The sequence below is a fragment of the Stylophora pistillata genome, chromosome 3, assembly GCF_964205215.1.
Source record: "Stylophora pistillata chromosome 3, jaStyPist1.2, whole genome shotgun sequence".
In the NCBI taxonomy this organism is placed as follows: Eukaryota; Metazoa; Cnidaria; class Anthozoa; order Scleractinia; family Pocilloporidae; genus Stylophora; species Stylophora pistillata.
Window position 1 is genome coordinate 34,980,877 of NC_142521.1, and position 16,038 is coordinate 34,996,914.

At 42.9% G+C, this 16,038-nt stretch overlaps 2 protein-coding genes and 1 pseudogene across 3 annotated transcripts in view; 2 read left to right on the forward strand and 1 right to left on the reverse strand.

The window, feature by feature from the left end:
* Positions 1–16,038, reverse strand: part of LOC148735802 (uncharacterized) — a 208,900-nt gene that overhangs the window by 186,625 nt on the left and 6,237 nt on the right. The gene's annotated exons all lie outside the window — the stretch shown is intronic.
* LOC148735816 (uncharacterized) lies at positions 3,375–6,271 on the forward strand (annotated as a pseudogene). Its single transcript, XR_015999212.1, has 2 exons — positions 3,375–3,870; positions 3,965–6,271. The product of XR_015999212.1 is annotated as an uncharacterized LOC148735816 (transcript).
* Positions 6,944–12,240, forward strand: LOC148735817 (uncharacterized). The gene has a single exon (XM_088754891.1). The coding sequence runs from the start codon at positions 7,199–7,201 to the stop codon at positions 12,110–12,112; it is 4,914 nt and encodes a 1,637-aa protein (XP_088611017.1). The 5' UTR covers positions 6,944–7,198; the 3' UTR covers positions 12,113–12,240.

The following is a 16,038-nucleotide window of genomic DNA, read 5'->3' on the forward strand; positions in this document are numbered from 1 at the left end:
ATGAAGCATACCGAGACCCTAAAAAAGTTATCCACACAGCTGAGGTTACTAACATCATCCCATTTGTTGACGATAAAGAGAAAAACAACTGTCCTTTGTTCCAAGTAAAGTCAGACGGAAAATTATACAGGCGGTCCAACATAAATGATCTGCAAGATGCCAATACAATCTCTAATTGGTGGGGGCTGTCGACAGGGACGAAGCTGGCATTCCAGTACAAACCAGAAAACTCAGCAATATAAACTAATGAAGATTCGTCTCGGCGCACTTTTGAGTACAGACTACACTACATGTGTACGGGTGTTTTTCCTTTTATTTCATTCCTCTTTTCAGTTATTATTCATCAGTGTGTTAAATGGATGTAAGAAGACTTATTTTTTTAGAAGAAAATCAAGATCCGTTTGATTTATCAATAATTTTAGTAAGTGTTCTAACCAGAAGTGGGCGTAGTATACCAAGGTAGAAGTGTGCGTACGCGGGTTCTTTTAGCGCCGTCCTCCAAAGGTTGGCCAGTGTGATACTCAAACTGTTTAGTCTGCGTTCCTTTTAAGGGTTTTAAATCTGCCTGTAATCTAGTTTAATTTCACACTGTAAACTATCTGTCGTTTAAATTCAACGTTTGAACACAGATCTAACTTGCAGCAGAATTACACTTTATTTTTACACTGAGCACATATTCTACAGTAGCAAATACAATAGAGCGGGAGAGAGCGTTAGTCACTGAAGACTGACATTCCTTTTCAAATTTCATTCATTATATAAATAATGCCGAAAGCATCATGTGAGTAAATGTTGATTAAAATGAAATCACTTTTTTTTCTTATTTCATTAATTCACTCGACACTTTCAGATTTTAGCAGAAGGCAGAGTGCTCGTCACATACTGAAACTAAAACTTTCCAAGCTCCCCTAGATAGAGTTAGAGTTTTCTCACTACAGCTTAGTGGTAGAGCATCACATGTACGGGGATAAATCCAAAGGAAAAAAAAATTAAATGATAAGAATAATAATGAAATCAGTCTGGATCGTGGTCGCTGACTATCTCCTCAAGATCATTGACATAAAAGCTTGATTATAAACACATTCTGCCAGGAAATATACGGAAGAAGGTTACTTCAGCTTAAACTATGTTACAAGAGAAATAAAAGGGGAAGTACAGGGTTCGTAACGATCTGTATTTTAGTCGGATTTTAGTAACTACTGTTTAGCACCAGAGATCTAGCTCCTGTACCGCAAACATTTACAATATATGCTCCACAGAAACGTGACAGCTTGTCAATAAATAGTGCGGATTAAATCAGGGCAAATAATTTCTGTTTAGTTGATTAACAACAACGAAGAAAGTCGCATGAATTGAGAACGCTAAAATGCCGAAAACAACAAATAAATATGCCTGAACAACCACACGGAAAAATCACTAAATTTTCCCGTAACGTGATTAAAAAAAATTAATGAACCGCTTTTCCAACTTTTTTTTTTATATTATTCAAGCCTGCGGTTATATTTTACGATTGTAATAATTCATGACCACAAGTCTTACCGTTACTAATTCATCAATTGCAACTCAGCAAAATGTAAAACTGTGGGTGCTAAATTGCGGCAAATATGAAACGAGTATCATCTGAAATAATTATCACGAGTTAAGTGTCCCTGTCTGAAAAAGTGTTCCAGGGGCCAAAAGTGGTGGTCAACCGATTCGGCTGAAACTTGGCACAAAAGTTGAGTGTCATAAGTTATTTCAAAAGCCACTTTGGCTCACTTCTCTGGCTGTTTGTTCTGGAGTTTCGGGGGGGGGGGGTCCCATTTGTGGCCTGTGGAGCACCAAAAATTCATCCTTCTAGGTGGCATTTTGAAAGTGCTATAAAACTCCATTGGTAAATTCTGCTGCCAAATGAATTTGACCATGTACTTTAGTAACCCATTTATCAAAATCAGTTGAGAAAAATTTGGCTTAATAAGGTTTGTTAGGTTTTTGGCACAAACTCTCCATGCCCCTCTCAGGCCAAGAAAAATGGAGTTTTGAGCATAAGTCATGCTACAAACAGACCAAATTCTTGACATAAGGCCTTTATTTTGTATTAGGTGAGTGAAAATGAAACATTAAAGCCAAATCAGTATCATTATTCCGAAATATCTCGACTCATAGCTTACAAATGCTCTAAGAAGGCCTCTGATTAGCACTACAAACAGTCAGCGGTTTAACAAAATAGAGTAAAGTAATAAATGAAAATCTTGAACCCATCACAGGGCACAAATGACGATGTTCTGACCTAGATATGACAATATTTTTTAAAAGATGCTTGAATTTTCTCTGATCTATGTTTGACAGGTCATATTTTCATACGATACGTATTATATTCCAAGCATGCTAAGTCTCTATATTTTGTCAGACCGTTTTTTACTTGAAAATAAAGTGACCTTAACCCGGGCCTTAACCATTAAGCTAAGATTAAAACGATCGTTAAAAGATGATCCACGTCTGACCTTTGAATAGGCTGAATAGGTCTCGCAAATACCTATCACTAATATAAGCGAGCACGACCGTGCATACATATTAAGCTTTCGTGCCGCAGTGAGCACCGTCCAGGTGACTTGCGATCCACCAGAGATCTTAGGTACTTTTGAACTGAATAAATGGAGCCATCCAACAAAGAGGGAATCCACAGTCAGAAGAGCTGGATGAAAAAACATTATTGTTAAATGAAATATTCCTCACGAGACATGAGATGATGCCAATAGGACCCGCCATTTTGGACGTGAGAGTATTAGGACTGGACCGAGTTTCCATCCCTCCCCCAATATTCAAGCGTAAATGTTTGTGTCCTTAAGTATTAAAAGTGTAGCGATAAGAAGTTTCAGGAGAATTTTACGATGGCGCTTTCTTCCTTTAGAGGGGTAAATGATCAGTGCGGTGCCGTGTCACGGGCTCTGCACGAAACAGGAATGAATCCTTTGTTGTCTCGCGATAATGACATGACTGCTTGGTTAAAACACAAGTACAAGGGGTCAGGTGCGTCCGGGGCGAGAGGAAGACCGGGTGATGCCAAAGCTACAAGTACAGGTAATTCAAAATATAAGAAAGGGCTCATACGCGTGCATAAATGTAGCAGGTGGCTTTTCAACTGCAACTCTCGCCAAGAGCGGTCCTCTCAACGTCCCGTCCAAAAAATATTTCCATTAATTTTTTTTCCTATGAAAAGGGTTTAGGACACATGTCTCAAAAATATTTTTGGTTGTTTTCCAGTTCTCTTTTGTATGAAGATTTCAACTTTCGCAAACTTTCTGCCAAGGGAAGATTAGCCAAGCCCCTCAAACTCTGACCTTTAACATCTGCCTCTACAGACTTTTTCGTGACATGTCATGCAGTCTGGGGTCAGTCACAAACACACTAATTTTCGAACATTTTCTTCGTTTTCGCGTATTCCATTTGAATCGCTATCTTTCTTACCTTCAGTTTATAAAACTATCGTATATAAGCTTTCTATAACACTGTATTTGAAGGTAATCGTGACAACATTTCGTTCGGGTTTTTTAAACTTTTGGTTAGCAATTCAGACATTTCGAAGAGGGGTTTATGCCAGATGCAAGCACTGGCCATAGAGTCTGGGGCTAGAACTCTAGAGCGCATACACAGAACTGGTCATTACCGCGAAATATGAAAAGAAGAATAAATTTGGCGCAATTTGATGTATAATACATGAGGTTTGGATATTGTTTGGGTTCGGGAAATGGGACTCGAAGTTTACGCACTGGTGATTTTGTCCTCGCTGGCTCTTCTCGCGGTGGCCGTAGATGCACAAAACGACTTTGGTGAAGAATCAAGTGGTCCGAAAGGGGAAAAATTGCCTTGGTTTAATTACGAAATAAACAAGTAAGTAAAATTGCGTTAATCGAAGTGTACTTAAACCCGTTTCTTTTCTTCTTTTTTTAATTTTTTTTTTCATCGAATTGATTTTTTTTAACAGCTATCTCATATATTCCCTGTCGAAGAAGTCTGACCAAGAGCCGAACGACGAAAGTGCCGATTCTTTGATGGTAGGAATCGTGGAAAAAATCTTGAGGGAATCTGAGATCAGCGGGGTTGTGATAAATTCCAGAATTCTCAACGTCTTCGGGAAAAAGATTTCTCTCCTCCACTCAGCGTTTAAGAAAGCTTCAAAAAGTGGGGGGAAGAGTGTAAAGAAGCTGATTGACTCATGGAAGGCGAAAAACTACTCCTTCAAAATTTTCTTTCATGAGCTTGAAAAAAACTCATTGATTGAGGAAAACCAACAGCTCCGTGGGCAGAAAAGGAAAGCTGAACTGGATTTAGCCGTAGAGCAGGCAAAAAGATTAAAAATGAGCAGAAACTCGAAAATGTCATTAGGGACTCTGAAAACAGAAAAGAACAGTACAAAGAAAAATTCAAGAGATTAGCGAAGAAAGCAGCAAGAATGCAAAAAAAGGGACAAAGAGGTCCAAACAAGAATAAAAATTTCGCCGATTACACCAAACAGCACCAGGCAAGGATAAGGCGAACATTAAAAGAAGACTGCCAGTCAGCACTATCATTTTTAGGCCTGTATGACTTTGTTGCCACCAAGGTGGAGATATTCAATAATGACACCCAGCAATATGAAACTATTTCAATGGTAGAGGAGGGAGAATTTCAACTACTAGAAACTGAGCCAAAAGAACTGACTGACAATGATATTGATGATATTAATATGTGGGTTTACTTAAAAGACAAATTTAATATCTCTAATGAAGCTTGGCATGAGTTGGCCATAAAGTGTAAAGACATGCCCACAAAATATAAGATATGTAACATCTAGATAAGCTAAATTCCAATTGGAATCTTAAAAAAACACCAGGGGAGGCAGAGGGAATACAGATTTCTTTCAGGGATAGTCTTGAAGAACAGATAGAAAGGCTGCAGAAAAATGGAGTATTGGATGAGGCTACTACTATTAAAGTAAAGATCAGTGGTGATGGTACCAACATTGGGAAGAGGCTTAAACTTGAAAATGTAACATACACAATTTTGAATGAAAAGGATGCAGCAATGAATGAAAAAGGAACTATGTTCTAGCAATAAGTAAGACAACAGAGAACTATGACAATCTTAAAGAAAGCCTTGCTGATCTAAACAATGAAATGTCCAATTTAAAAGAAATAACTTTAAATAATCGTAAGTATAGCATTGAGTATTTTTTAGGAGGAGACTGGAAGTTTCTAGCCTGTGTCTGTGGTCTAGGAGCTGCAAATCAAAATTTTGCCTGTATTTGGTGTAAGTGCCCAAGAATGAAAGGTTTGACATCAGTAAAGTGGTCTTTAACTGACAAATCTCTTGGGGCAAGAGATTCACAAGAAATAGGTAAGCCTGCAAAATCTAAACAATATAATTGCAAAACCAATCCATATTTTAATTTTATTCCTATTGACCATGTAATAATTGATACACTACATTTGTTTTTGAGAATATCTGATAATTTCATTGAACTTCTTATCAGGGAACTTCGCAGAAAAGATGCGATTGACAAGGTATATACTTTTTTAAATGGTTTTTGTCGAAATAAGTATAAACACAAGGCTGGGTACGAAAAATTTGTAAAAGAGCTAGGAATTAATTTTGAATGGAAAATTAATAAGGATACCAAGAGGTTGGAGTACAGAGATCTTACTGGACCTGAAAAACTCTTGCTCTTTCAACACATAAATTTTCAGGCACTACTATCAGAAGGTCATGTTGCAGATAGGCTGCAAGCCCTATGGGGTAATTTCATAGATATCATAGGTGACCTCAAACTAGATTATACTACTGATGATGCTATCTCTATCCTTGAAGAAAAGATAAAAAAATGGTTTCAAAAATTTCTTGACCTTTACCAAGCAAAAGATGTGACACCTTATATGCATTCTTTGTATGCTCATGTGCCTGAATTTTTAAAGCTTTACCAAAATTTAGCATATTACACTCAGCAAGGTATGGAGAAGTATAATGAAGTATAATGTATCGAAGGACTACCTTAGATCATCAAACCTTAGGGGGGTTTCTGCACTAAAGCAACTTTTCTTGAAAAAACACAGAATACAGCTTTTGGAAGCTGCTGGTTTGGAAAGAGTGAAGGAAAGCTACAACTGTGGACACTGTTCAACTTCTGGCCATACCATCAAAACATGTACTGCAAAATGCAACAAATGTGATGCTCCTACTTTCTGTGCACATCGTGTTAAAATTGGTGATAAATGGAAGCCAAGATGTGATTTAACCAATCAGTAATCATATAATATATCAATGTGCATAACCCTATAATAACCCCCCCTATAATAACCCCAGTGTATTACCCTATAACTGTTAGCAGAAGTTGTGAAGAATAATTTTGCTATGCCTGTGAAATGTTTCTTGTATGCAGTATTCATGTAGTCTTTTTCACAAAATATTACTGTATTGATTACAACAGAATCACAGACTGAAATATATGGGTCATTTATACCCACATGTTTACATTTTACGTAAATAATTTACTGGCAAGTAAAATAATTATTTGAAATCAACCATTTAGATACAGAAAAATAAATGAACACGTGCTAAATCAAATATATTAATGATGGACCATATTTTTGTATCCACATCTGTTGCCATCTCCACGGACAAATGTAAAAACGACTTGATGCCCGTCTTCTATTTCAGATCCCACGTATTTATCGCCAATTAATTTAAATTCCACAATAGGGTTTCTTTTTGTCAACCAAAATCTAAAAGTTCCTGGTACAACATAGGCAAAATCACCGTTTTCATTCATGATCCGCTCATTCCACTTTGTGCCGAGATAACAATCAAGAGTTTCATTAGAAAAAACTTCATATATGAGTTTATTACTCTGATATCTTTTGGACGTTATCCTTCCCAGACTTTCCGCCAGTACCGGTCAGCGGTATCTGGGTTGAGCTTGCGCTTTGAAGGGCTTCTCCTCGTGGCGTCGGCCATATTGTTTGTTACTCGTTCGGGGTCTAGTTTTCCTGTTGTGATTAAAGCCTTTCACTATCTGGACGTGCCTTGGTTCATTGTGTTAACTGTCCTACTGGCGTGGTGGCAGCGGTGGGTTCTACCCAGGCCATATTTTCGCCGAAGAACGCTATTTTTCGCCTCGTCCACGTGAGCCAAAACAGTGTATCCTTCGCCGTGTCAACACGTTCCAGAGCCCTAAACGTGAAATATGGCTGCAACACACCGTGCACCGAAGCAGTGGTGCCTCTCCAAAGTGGAATCTATCAATTCCTTTGAAAACTGGAAGCAAAACCTCATTTACACTCTTTCTTTGGACAGCAACTTCGCCCCCTTCCTCGCAGATGGATTCACATGGTTAAAAAAGACCAGGGGCCAGCCGCTTCGAGGTCTTCAAAACGATGGCGAATCAGTGCCATTAGCTCGTCGCCTGACAGCCCGCCAAAAAGTTAACTTCCTCGAGCTGATGTTAGGACAGATCGCCAACTATTGTCCAATTATCTCTCGAAATACTCTGGTGAAAAACTCTACATCCCTCGAGTTCATCTGGCAAACCATCAGGCAGCACTTTGGTTTCCAAGTCACCGGGGCTCAGTTCATTGACTTTTCCGAAATACACCTGGCTGCTGATGAGCGCCCCGAAGATCTGTACCAGCGCCTCACAGCATTCGTAGAAGATTCATTGCTACGTGCCAACGGCTTAACCCACAATGGCCAAGCAGTGCAGGAGGAGTTAACTCCTACCCTCGAAAACTTTGTGGTCCTCACTTGGTTACGCCTCATTCACCCCAGTCTCCCACGACTGGTTAAGCAGCGTTATGGTACAGAGTTGAGATCCCGTACTCTTGCCTCGATCAAACCTGAGATCTCGCAGGCCCTCAATTCCTTACTCGAGGAAATCCGCACGTCGGATGATGCCAGAATCCTGCGTGCTGCTGTTGCAGATGATTTTCGTCGCCCTCGTCAGAGTAACAGGGGTGTTCCTAGAGCCCGCCCCAGACAACCCCGCCAAGACAAGGTCTGTCCTCTATGTAAACAGGTTGGCCGTCCTATGACAAACCACTTCCTCAGTCAGTGTACCTTCCTCCCCGACAGTGACAGGCGTTTCATGGTGAAAGCACGACAGATCGCCGGCATCCTTGACAATGACCAAGAAACTGAGACCAGTCCTGATTCTGATTCACCAGACCCTGACACAACATTGCCAGGCCCGGACATGGTGGCCTACCGTGTGCAGACCCGCCAGTCCCCTTACATGGATGTCTTTCATGATCATCGAGTCGTGCGCGTCACCCTCGACAGCGGTGCAACTAGAAATATGATACGCCATTCAACCGCGAAACACCTCGGCTGTCCGATAATCTCAAGTGCCCAGTCCGTCCAACAGGCTGATGGCTCGTCTCAGCTCCAGGTTATAGGAGAAATTCGTACCACCTTCACCCGGGACCACACAAACTTCGCGTTTGAAGGTCTCGTAGTTGAGAATCTTGATGTTGAGGTACTTGCCGGTACCCCCTTTATGGAGACGAATGACATCGCTGTCCGACCCGCTAAGAGAGAGGTACTACTAGGCAATGGCTCCGTCTACACGTATGGGTCCAAATCTCCACCCAGCCCTCATGCAACCGCACGTAGAGCATTTGTCCTACGTGCCCCTGCTCCATCCCAGACAGTGTGGCCTGGAGAGTTCATGGAAGTACGTCTACCAGACGATGCACCTTCTGACTCGGAGTACGCACTAGAGCCTCGCATCGACGCACCCAGTGCACACAATCTGAAGCCATCCCAGTTGTGGCCACAACCTGGTGTCGTTTCCAGCGTTGCCCGAGCCATACGGATTCCTAACCTATCAAGCGTACCCCGCACTCTCAAGCGCCACGAACACTTCTGCCGAGTCATCCCTGTTTTTGAGCCCCCCGAAGTCCCATCATCACCCCCACCTACTGCTCAGCGTCCGTTGCCGCCCTCCAGTACAAGTTACTCTGCATCCGCTCAGGTTGATCCAGACAACACCCTCCCCCAAACCGTTCGTGCAGACTTCCAATCACTACTTACAGAGTACGACACTGTATTTGACCCGCAATTCCCTGGGTACAATGGAGCCGCTGGCGCATACAAGGCCAAAGTCAACATGGGTCCTGTCGAACCTCCTCAGCGGAAGGGTCGCCTCCCCCAATACGCACGGGATAAGCTCATCGAGCTCCAGGAAAAGTTTGACGACCTAGAGAATCTTGGAGTCTTCCGCCGCCCCGAAGATGTGGGTATCACCATTGAATACCTCAATCCATCTTTCCTTGTAAAGAAGCCTAATGGTGGTTCCCGTCTCGTCACCGCCTTTTCTGATGTGGGCAGATACAGCAAACCACAACCATCCCTGCTACCCGATGTTGACTCCACGTTACGGCTCATCGCCCAATGGTCACACATAATTGTCACTGACCTTACAAGTGCTTTCTACCAGATCCCTTTAGCCAAAGAGTCCATGAAGTACTGCGGTGTCGCCACCCCCTTTAAAGGTGTACGAGTGTATGCCCGCTCCGCTATGGGAATGCCTGGCTCAGAGACTGCTCTAGAGGAGGTTATGTGCCGTGTTCTAGGCCCCTTACTTCAAGATGGAGCCGTGGCCAAGATCGCCGATGATTTATACTGCGGGGGCAACACCCCTCAAGAGTTACTCCACAACTGGAAGAGGGTCCTGCAAGCTCTTCACAAATGCAACCTGCGTTTGTCAGCCCACAAGACCATAATCAACCCCAAGTCAACCACTATCCTTGGTTGGATTTGGTCTGCCGGTACCCTGTCTGCCAGTGCCCACCGCCTCAACACCCTCGCCACCTACCCTGTGCCAAACACCGTTGGTCGTTTGAGATCGTTCATTGGTGCGTACAAAGTCCTGTCTCGTGTTATCCCACGGTGCTCTAGTTATCTAACCCCGCTGGATGCCGTCACGGCTGGACGTACTTCACAAGAATCCATCACCTGGTCTGATAGTCTCAGGGCTGCATTCCATAATGCTCAGAAGGCCCTATCCTCAGCCCTCTCTATCACCTTACCTAGACCTGAGGACCAACTATGGGTCGTCACTGATGGTGCAGTCAAGGACCCAGGAATAGGCGCCACCCTCTATGTGACGCGCAACAACAAGCTACACATCGCCGATTTTTTCAGCGCTAAGCTGCGGGGCACTCAGACAACGTGGCTTCCATGCGAAGTAGAAGCCCTCTCCATTGCTGCTGCTACAAAGCACTTCAGTCCATACCTCATCCAGTCATCCAATAAAGCCTGTATCCTAACCGACAGTAAGCCATGCGTCCAGGCTTATGAGAAGCTATGCCGCGGCGAGTTCTCCGCAAGTCCTCGCGTATCTACTTTCCTGTCAGTTGTCAGCCGCTACCAAGCCTCAGTGCGACACGTCTCCGGCGCCTCTATCCTCCAGTCAGACTTCGCGAGTCGAAATGCTGCCCCTTGTGAGAATGAAACCTGTCAGATTTGCCTGTTTATCGCCTCAACCAGAGATTCTGTTGTCCGAGCCGCGACTGTCCAGGACATCCTCCAAGGCAATGCCCGCCTCCCTTTCACCAGCCGTCCGGCCTGGTTGGCCATACAGTCTGAATGCCCAGACCTACGCCGCACGCACGCACACCTTGTCCAAGGCACAAGGCCTTCCAAGAAGCTCACAAACATCAAGGACGTCAAACGCTATTTGCAGGTCGCCTCAATCGCAAGTGATGGCCTGCTCGTCGTCCAACGTCATGATCCCTTGTCACCGACCAGAGAGTGTATTATTGTCCCGCGCCAGGACTTGGATGGCCTCTTGACAGCCCTTCACATTCAGCTCAGCCACCCTTCTTGTCACCAGTTAAAAATGGTTGCCAAACGTTATCTGTTTGCCCTCGACCTGGACAAGGCAGTCTCCCGTGTTTCTGATGGATGCCACTCCTGTGCAGCAATTCAGAGATCACCAACAGCACGAATTGACCAGTCCACTTCGCCTCCACCTGAAACTATTGGGCAGTCCTTTGCGGCAGATGTCATAAAACGTTCTCGCCAACTTATCTTTGTACTCCGTGAAACAGTGACCTCTTACACGTCCAGTCTCTTTCTTGAGAACGAACGCCACCAAACTTTGCGTGATGCCATTATAAAGCTTTGCGTGGAAATGCGCCCCATGGATGGTCCACCTGCTGTGATCCGCACCGACCCTGCACCCGGATTCAAGGCCCTTGTCAATGATTCACTCTTAAAGAAACACAGAATCACAATTGAGCTTGGCCATGCCAAAAATCCCAACAAGAACCCCGTTGCAGAGAGAGCAGTCCAGGAATTGGAGAATGAGCTGTTACGTCAGGAGCCTCTCGGTAGTTCTGTCTCTCCCCTCACCCTTGCCGTAGCCACTTCAGCCTTAAACTCACGTATCCGTTCAAGAGGGCTTTCCTCTCGAGAAATGTGGACCCAGCGGGATCAGTTCTCAAACAAGCAGTTACCCCTCGCAGATGACCACATAATTTCCCTCCAGCATGAGCAGCGCCTCTCCAACCATCCTCACAGTGAACGTTCCAAAGCTCCTGTGCAGTCAAGGCGTCCTACCCCCCTGATCGATATTGGTGATCTTGTGTACCTTCATTCTGACCTCAACAAGTCTCGTGCTCGTGACCGCTATCTCGTTGTAGCCATTGATCCTCCATTCTGCAACATCAAAAAGTTCATTGGATCCCAGTTGCGAAGTTCATCGTACCATGTCAAGCTATCTGAGTGCTTCAAGGTCCCATCTGACTTGGGTGATCCCTTCCGTGCCTCTCCAACCCTGCGCAAACACGACTCTGATTCTGACGACGAAGATAGTCCTACTACAACGACTCACCCTCCACCCTCTTTGCCTGCCATCCCTGAGGCCATCGCAGCTTCCACACACCCACCAGTTGTCAACCCTCAGTCTTACAGTCCAGCCCCTGCCTCTCCCGTTGACCATACCATGGATGATTTCGCTACACAGTCGCCCTGCCCTGATCCTTCCCCAGTGGAGTATGCAGCCACCTCAGCGGTGCCTTCTCCGCCTGCCCTACGGAGATCATCGCGCACCCGCCGTCCTCCTTCTCGTTTTGCAGACTATGACACTGAACTTTGAACACCGAACTTTGAACACTGAACTTTGACTCGCCCGCGCGTGTCAATTTGTTAGTTAGTCTTAAGTGTATTTTAAATTGTTTTTAGTTCTTGTTTCTCCTTAAAAAAAAAAAAAAAAAAAGAAAGAAGTCACGCCAGTACCGGTCAGCGGTATCTGGGTTGAGCTTGCGCTTTGAAGGGCTTCTCCTCGTGGCGTCGGCCATATTGTTTGTTACTCGTTCGGGGTCTAGTTTTCCTGTTGTGATTAAAGCCTTTCACTATCTGGACGTGCCTTGGTTCATTGTGTTAACTCTCCTACTGGCGTTCATTAAAAATGTCGTCATCGACTTGAATTTCAATCCGAACTTCGGGGTCCTCCCTGCGCCCTGAGTACAACTTTCGCTTGATCTCCCTGTACACACGTTCACAAAAAGCTTGCAAGCGATCGCTAGAGGAATCATTGTTCGGTTGTGACATCGGTTCCAATCGCATTACGGGCAAATTATTTCCATCGCATGGCCTCCATTCGTCAAATTTCTCACTGTACCCTTTAAAATGAATTTTAACCATGTTTCTCGCTTTGTCGACCTGTGTTATCTCAACTGGATAAATGTTCTTATCCGTAATTTGTATTTTCTTGTATTTCTTAGGCTTAACTTCGGCGAATTCGTCAATAAATCTCTTCGGAATCATACACTCCCGCTTTGCTCTGTTGACCGCCATTTTTGAAAATTGGCGCTCTTTGCATATTTAATTAACTGCGCATGTCATGTGAGTAATATGGGAATTGGGACCAATTTGTGCAAATGTTCAGCTTTATATGGGATAAGTTTGATATGTGTTGCAATAGCAAAACCTTAGTCAACTGCGGTCATTGTGCAAGTTTTCTTGACGTTGAAATTATAGGTAGTGCTAATCCTAAGCCTTCGTATTATGAGCCTCTTCTACAGTTAGCAAATTCCTGTGATTACCGCAAGTGATGGTCGACAAACCCGCGTTACTAAAAACTCAGTGAAGGTTGCGTGACTCCTCGACTTGGTCCAGTCCTTTCACTCTCACGTCCAATATAGTGGGCTAGTCGATACAATAACAATCGCATATCAAGCTGTTGTGTGGCATGTTTCATATAAACTGCAACACAAAATATTTGTTATCCAGCTCTCCTAACTGTGGATTTCTTATTTACTGCTGGATGAATTGATTTAATAAGCTCTAACGTACCAGGGAAAGCGGATGGATCACAAGTCACCTCCACGCTACTCACTACAACTTGTATGTATTAACTTGCTCTTTTACTGATGCCATCATGCGTATTTACAAGAGCTAGCAAGGCTATCAAAAGTTTAACCATAGATCTTCTGTTAACGGTCGTTATCATTAAGCTCACTTTATATTGCATCAAAAATGGGTCCAACAAAATAAAGAGACTTTGCATGCTTGTGAGTATACTAAGTATGTATGGAAATATGACCTGAAAGATATAAATCGGAGGAAGTTCAAGCAGCTCTAAAAAAGATTGTCATATCTAGGTGAGAACATCGTCATTTGTGCTCTATGATGGGTACTAGGTTTTCAAAGAAAAAAACTTACCTTTATTTGCTAAACCCGGGTGTATGTAGTGCTAATCAGAGGCCTTCTTAGAGCATTTGTAAGCTGTGAGTCGAGGTATTTCCAGATAATGACACTGAATTCGCTCTATTGTTTCATTTTCACGCACCTATTACAAAATAAAGGCTTTAGGTCAAGAATTTGGTCTGTTTATAGCATGAATTATGCTCAAAACTCCATTTTTTTGGCCTGAGAGGGGCATGGAGAGTTTGTGCCAAAAACCTAACAAACCTTATTAAGCCAAATTTTTCTCAACTGATTTTGATAAATGGGTCACCAAAGTACATACTGGATCTGGTATGGAAGTTATGCAAGAAGGCAGGTGAGTGTTATGGTTTTTTGAAAAATAGCAATTTTGGGTAATGATTTTGACTTCAAATTTGACCTATCTTTAGCCCCAGGCCCCTCTCTGTCTAATGACTTGAGAACAAAGTTACATTTATGAAGTAAAAGATCCACTATAGTAGAGTCCATGGTCAAATTCATTTGGCAGCAAAATTTACCAATTGAGTTTTATAGCACTTTGAAAATGCCACCTAGAAGGATGAGTTTTTGGTGCTCCACAGGCCACAAATGGACCCCCCCCCCCTGAAACTCCAGAACAAACAGTCAGAGAAGTGAGCCAAAGTGGCTTTTGAAATATCTTATGACACTCAACTTTTATGCCAAGTTTCAGCCGTATCGGTTGACCACCACTTTTGGCCCCTGGAACACTTTCTCAGACAGGGACACATAAGTCGAAAAATAATTCGTTATGGCATAATTTTCTCAGGAATCTGTTAAAATACCCGTCAGGATTACCCGACCATGTCATCAAGCAAGGTTTGTACACAAATACGTGGCGACCTTTGGTGTTGTCTCCAAAATCAATAGCGTCTTGGGTACGATAATGATTAAAGCGTGAAGTTGAGAAGCCGAAGCTAACAGGAAGCCTCTTACCCTATGGAAATCCTTTGTAGTCTGAGCCACATAATTCTATTTTATTTTATCCCTTAGTAACCAGTTCCAAAATTAGATTATTCTCGTGATTTTAATTGGACGATCCGATCAAATTTTTCCCGCAGCCTGTCCCACTATATACTTACCGCTGTTGCGTGACAAAATCAAAAAGCATTTGCAATAGCGAAACATCTCACTGACAGATTCAGTGAGGTGGCAGCCAAAATAGCGCCAAACTCAAATTATTCAGGCCGTATTGAAGACATTTTGTCATGTATTGCGACATAAATTTAGGTTATTTACCTGACAGGAAGACGAATTACATTATCTTCCATGAATTTGAAAGAGTCTGGAGAAATTTTTTCCGCATTTGCACTAATAGCGGAAGTTGAAGGTAGGCCACCGGCGCACATCAAATGAAATGTTTCTATAGCCTAATAAGGGATAACAGATTGGTTAGACGAGAAACTGAAGTGTTCTATTCATGTGAAGAATAAAAATCCTACACTTTCTCTTCCACGTTTCCTTGATAAATTTGGCTAAGATTCCAAGTTGCTGCCAATGTTCGCGCAAAACGGAACATGTAAAAGGGAATATGTTGTTACCTTTCAGTGTATATTGCCTTTCCGAAGAATTTCACCAGAAGTTTGATATATATAGGATATATTTATTGAATTGGGGTAGGGAAGGAGGGTCTGCTCTTTTAAAATGACTTGATGAATTCTTAGAGGAACAAAAAACAATTTCATTATGTTTATAGAACAGTAGTCTCTTTCCCTCTTTGTGTACGTTTGTGTGTTTTTGTCGTCTGTGTCGTTTTTATGTAGTCTGATACATATGTAAGCGTGGTAGAGTTTTGCTAGATCTTTATTCTCAAGATCTTCTCTTTTTCACGACCCTAAACTGTGTGTCGATTGAAACAGCAAAATTAGCATTGTGCCATCATACACGCCGCTTAGTATCCGCCGTGTCATTTTACCCCGTTCCTGATTATTTAGCGTGTCATTTTTCTGTGCCAATGCGTTCACCTCAGTACACATTTTCCCGAGGAGGGTTACAATTGTGAAATTTCAGGTGCTAATAGTTTATTGTTCCTATGGCGGTGGTGCTCGAAGGCTGCAGGCCATTGCTTTTATCTTTTCTAATGTTGACAGAATGTTAAAAATCGTTACGAGAACTAACTTGCGTGTGATGTCCAGGCCTTCTTCGTGTGCGTTTATACTCCACTCTTCATACCTGTTGCCAGGCTCTGATGTGAAGAAAGGTATATTGTACTGCGCGTTGTTTTTACAATCTTTACCAGCCTCATCATAGTTTGCCCCTCAAGAGGGGTTAAAGTCGGGAAACAGCTGTATTAGACAATTTGGTGTTGTGTTTTGCACTACTGAAGTGGAACATATT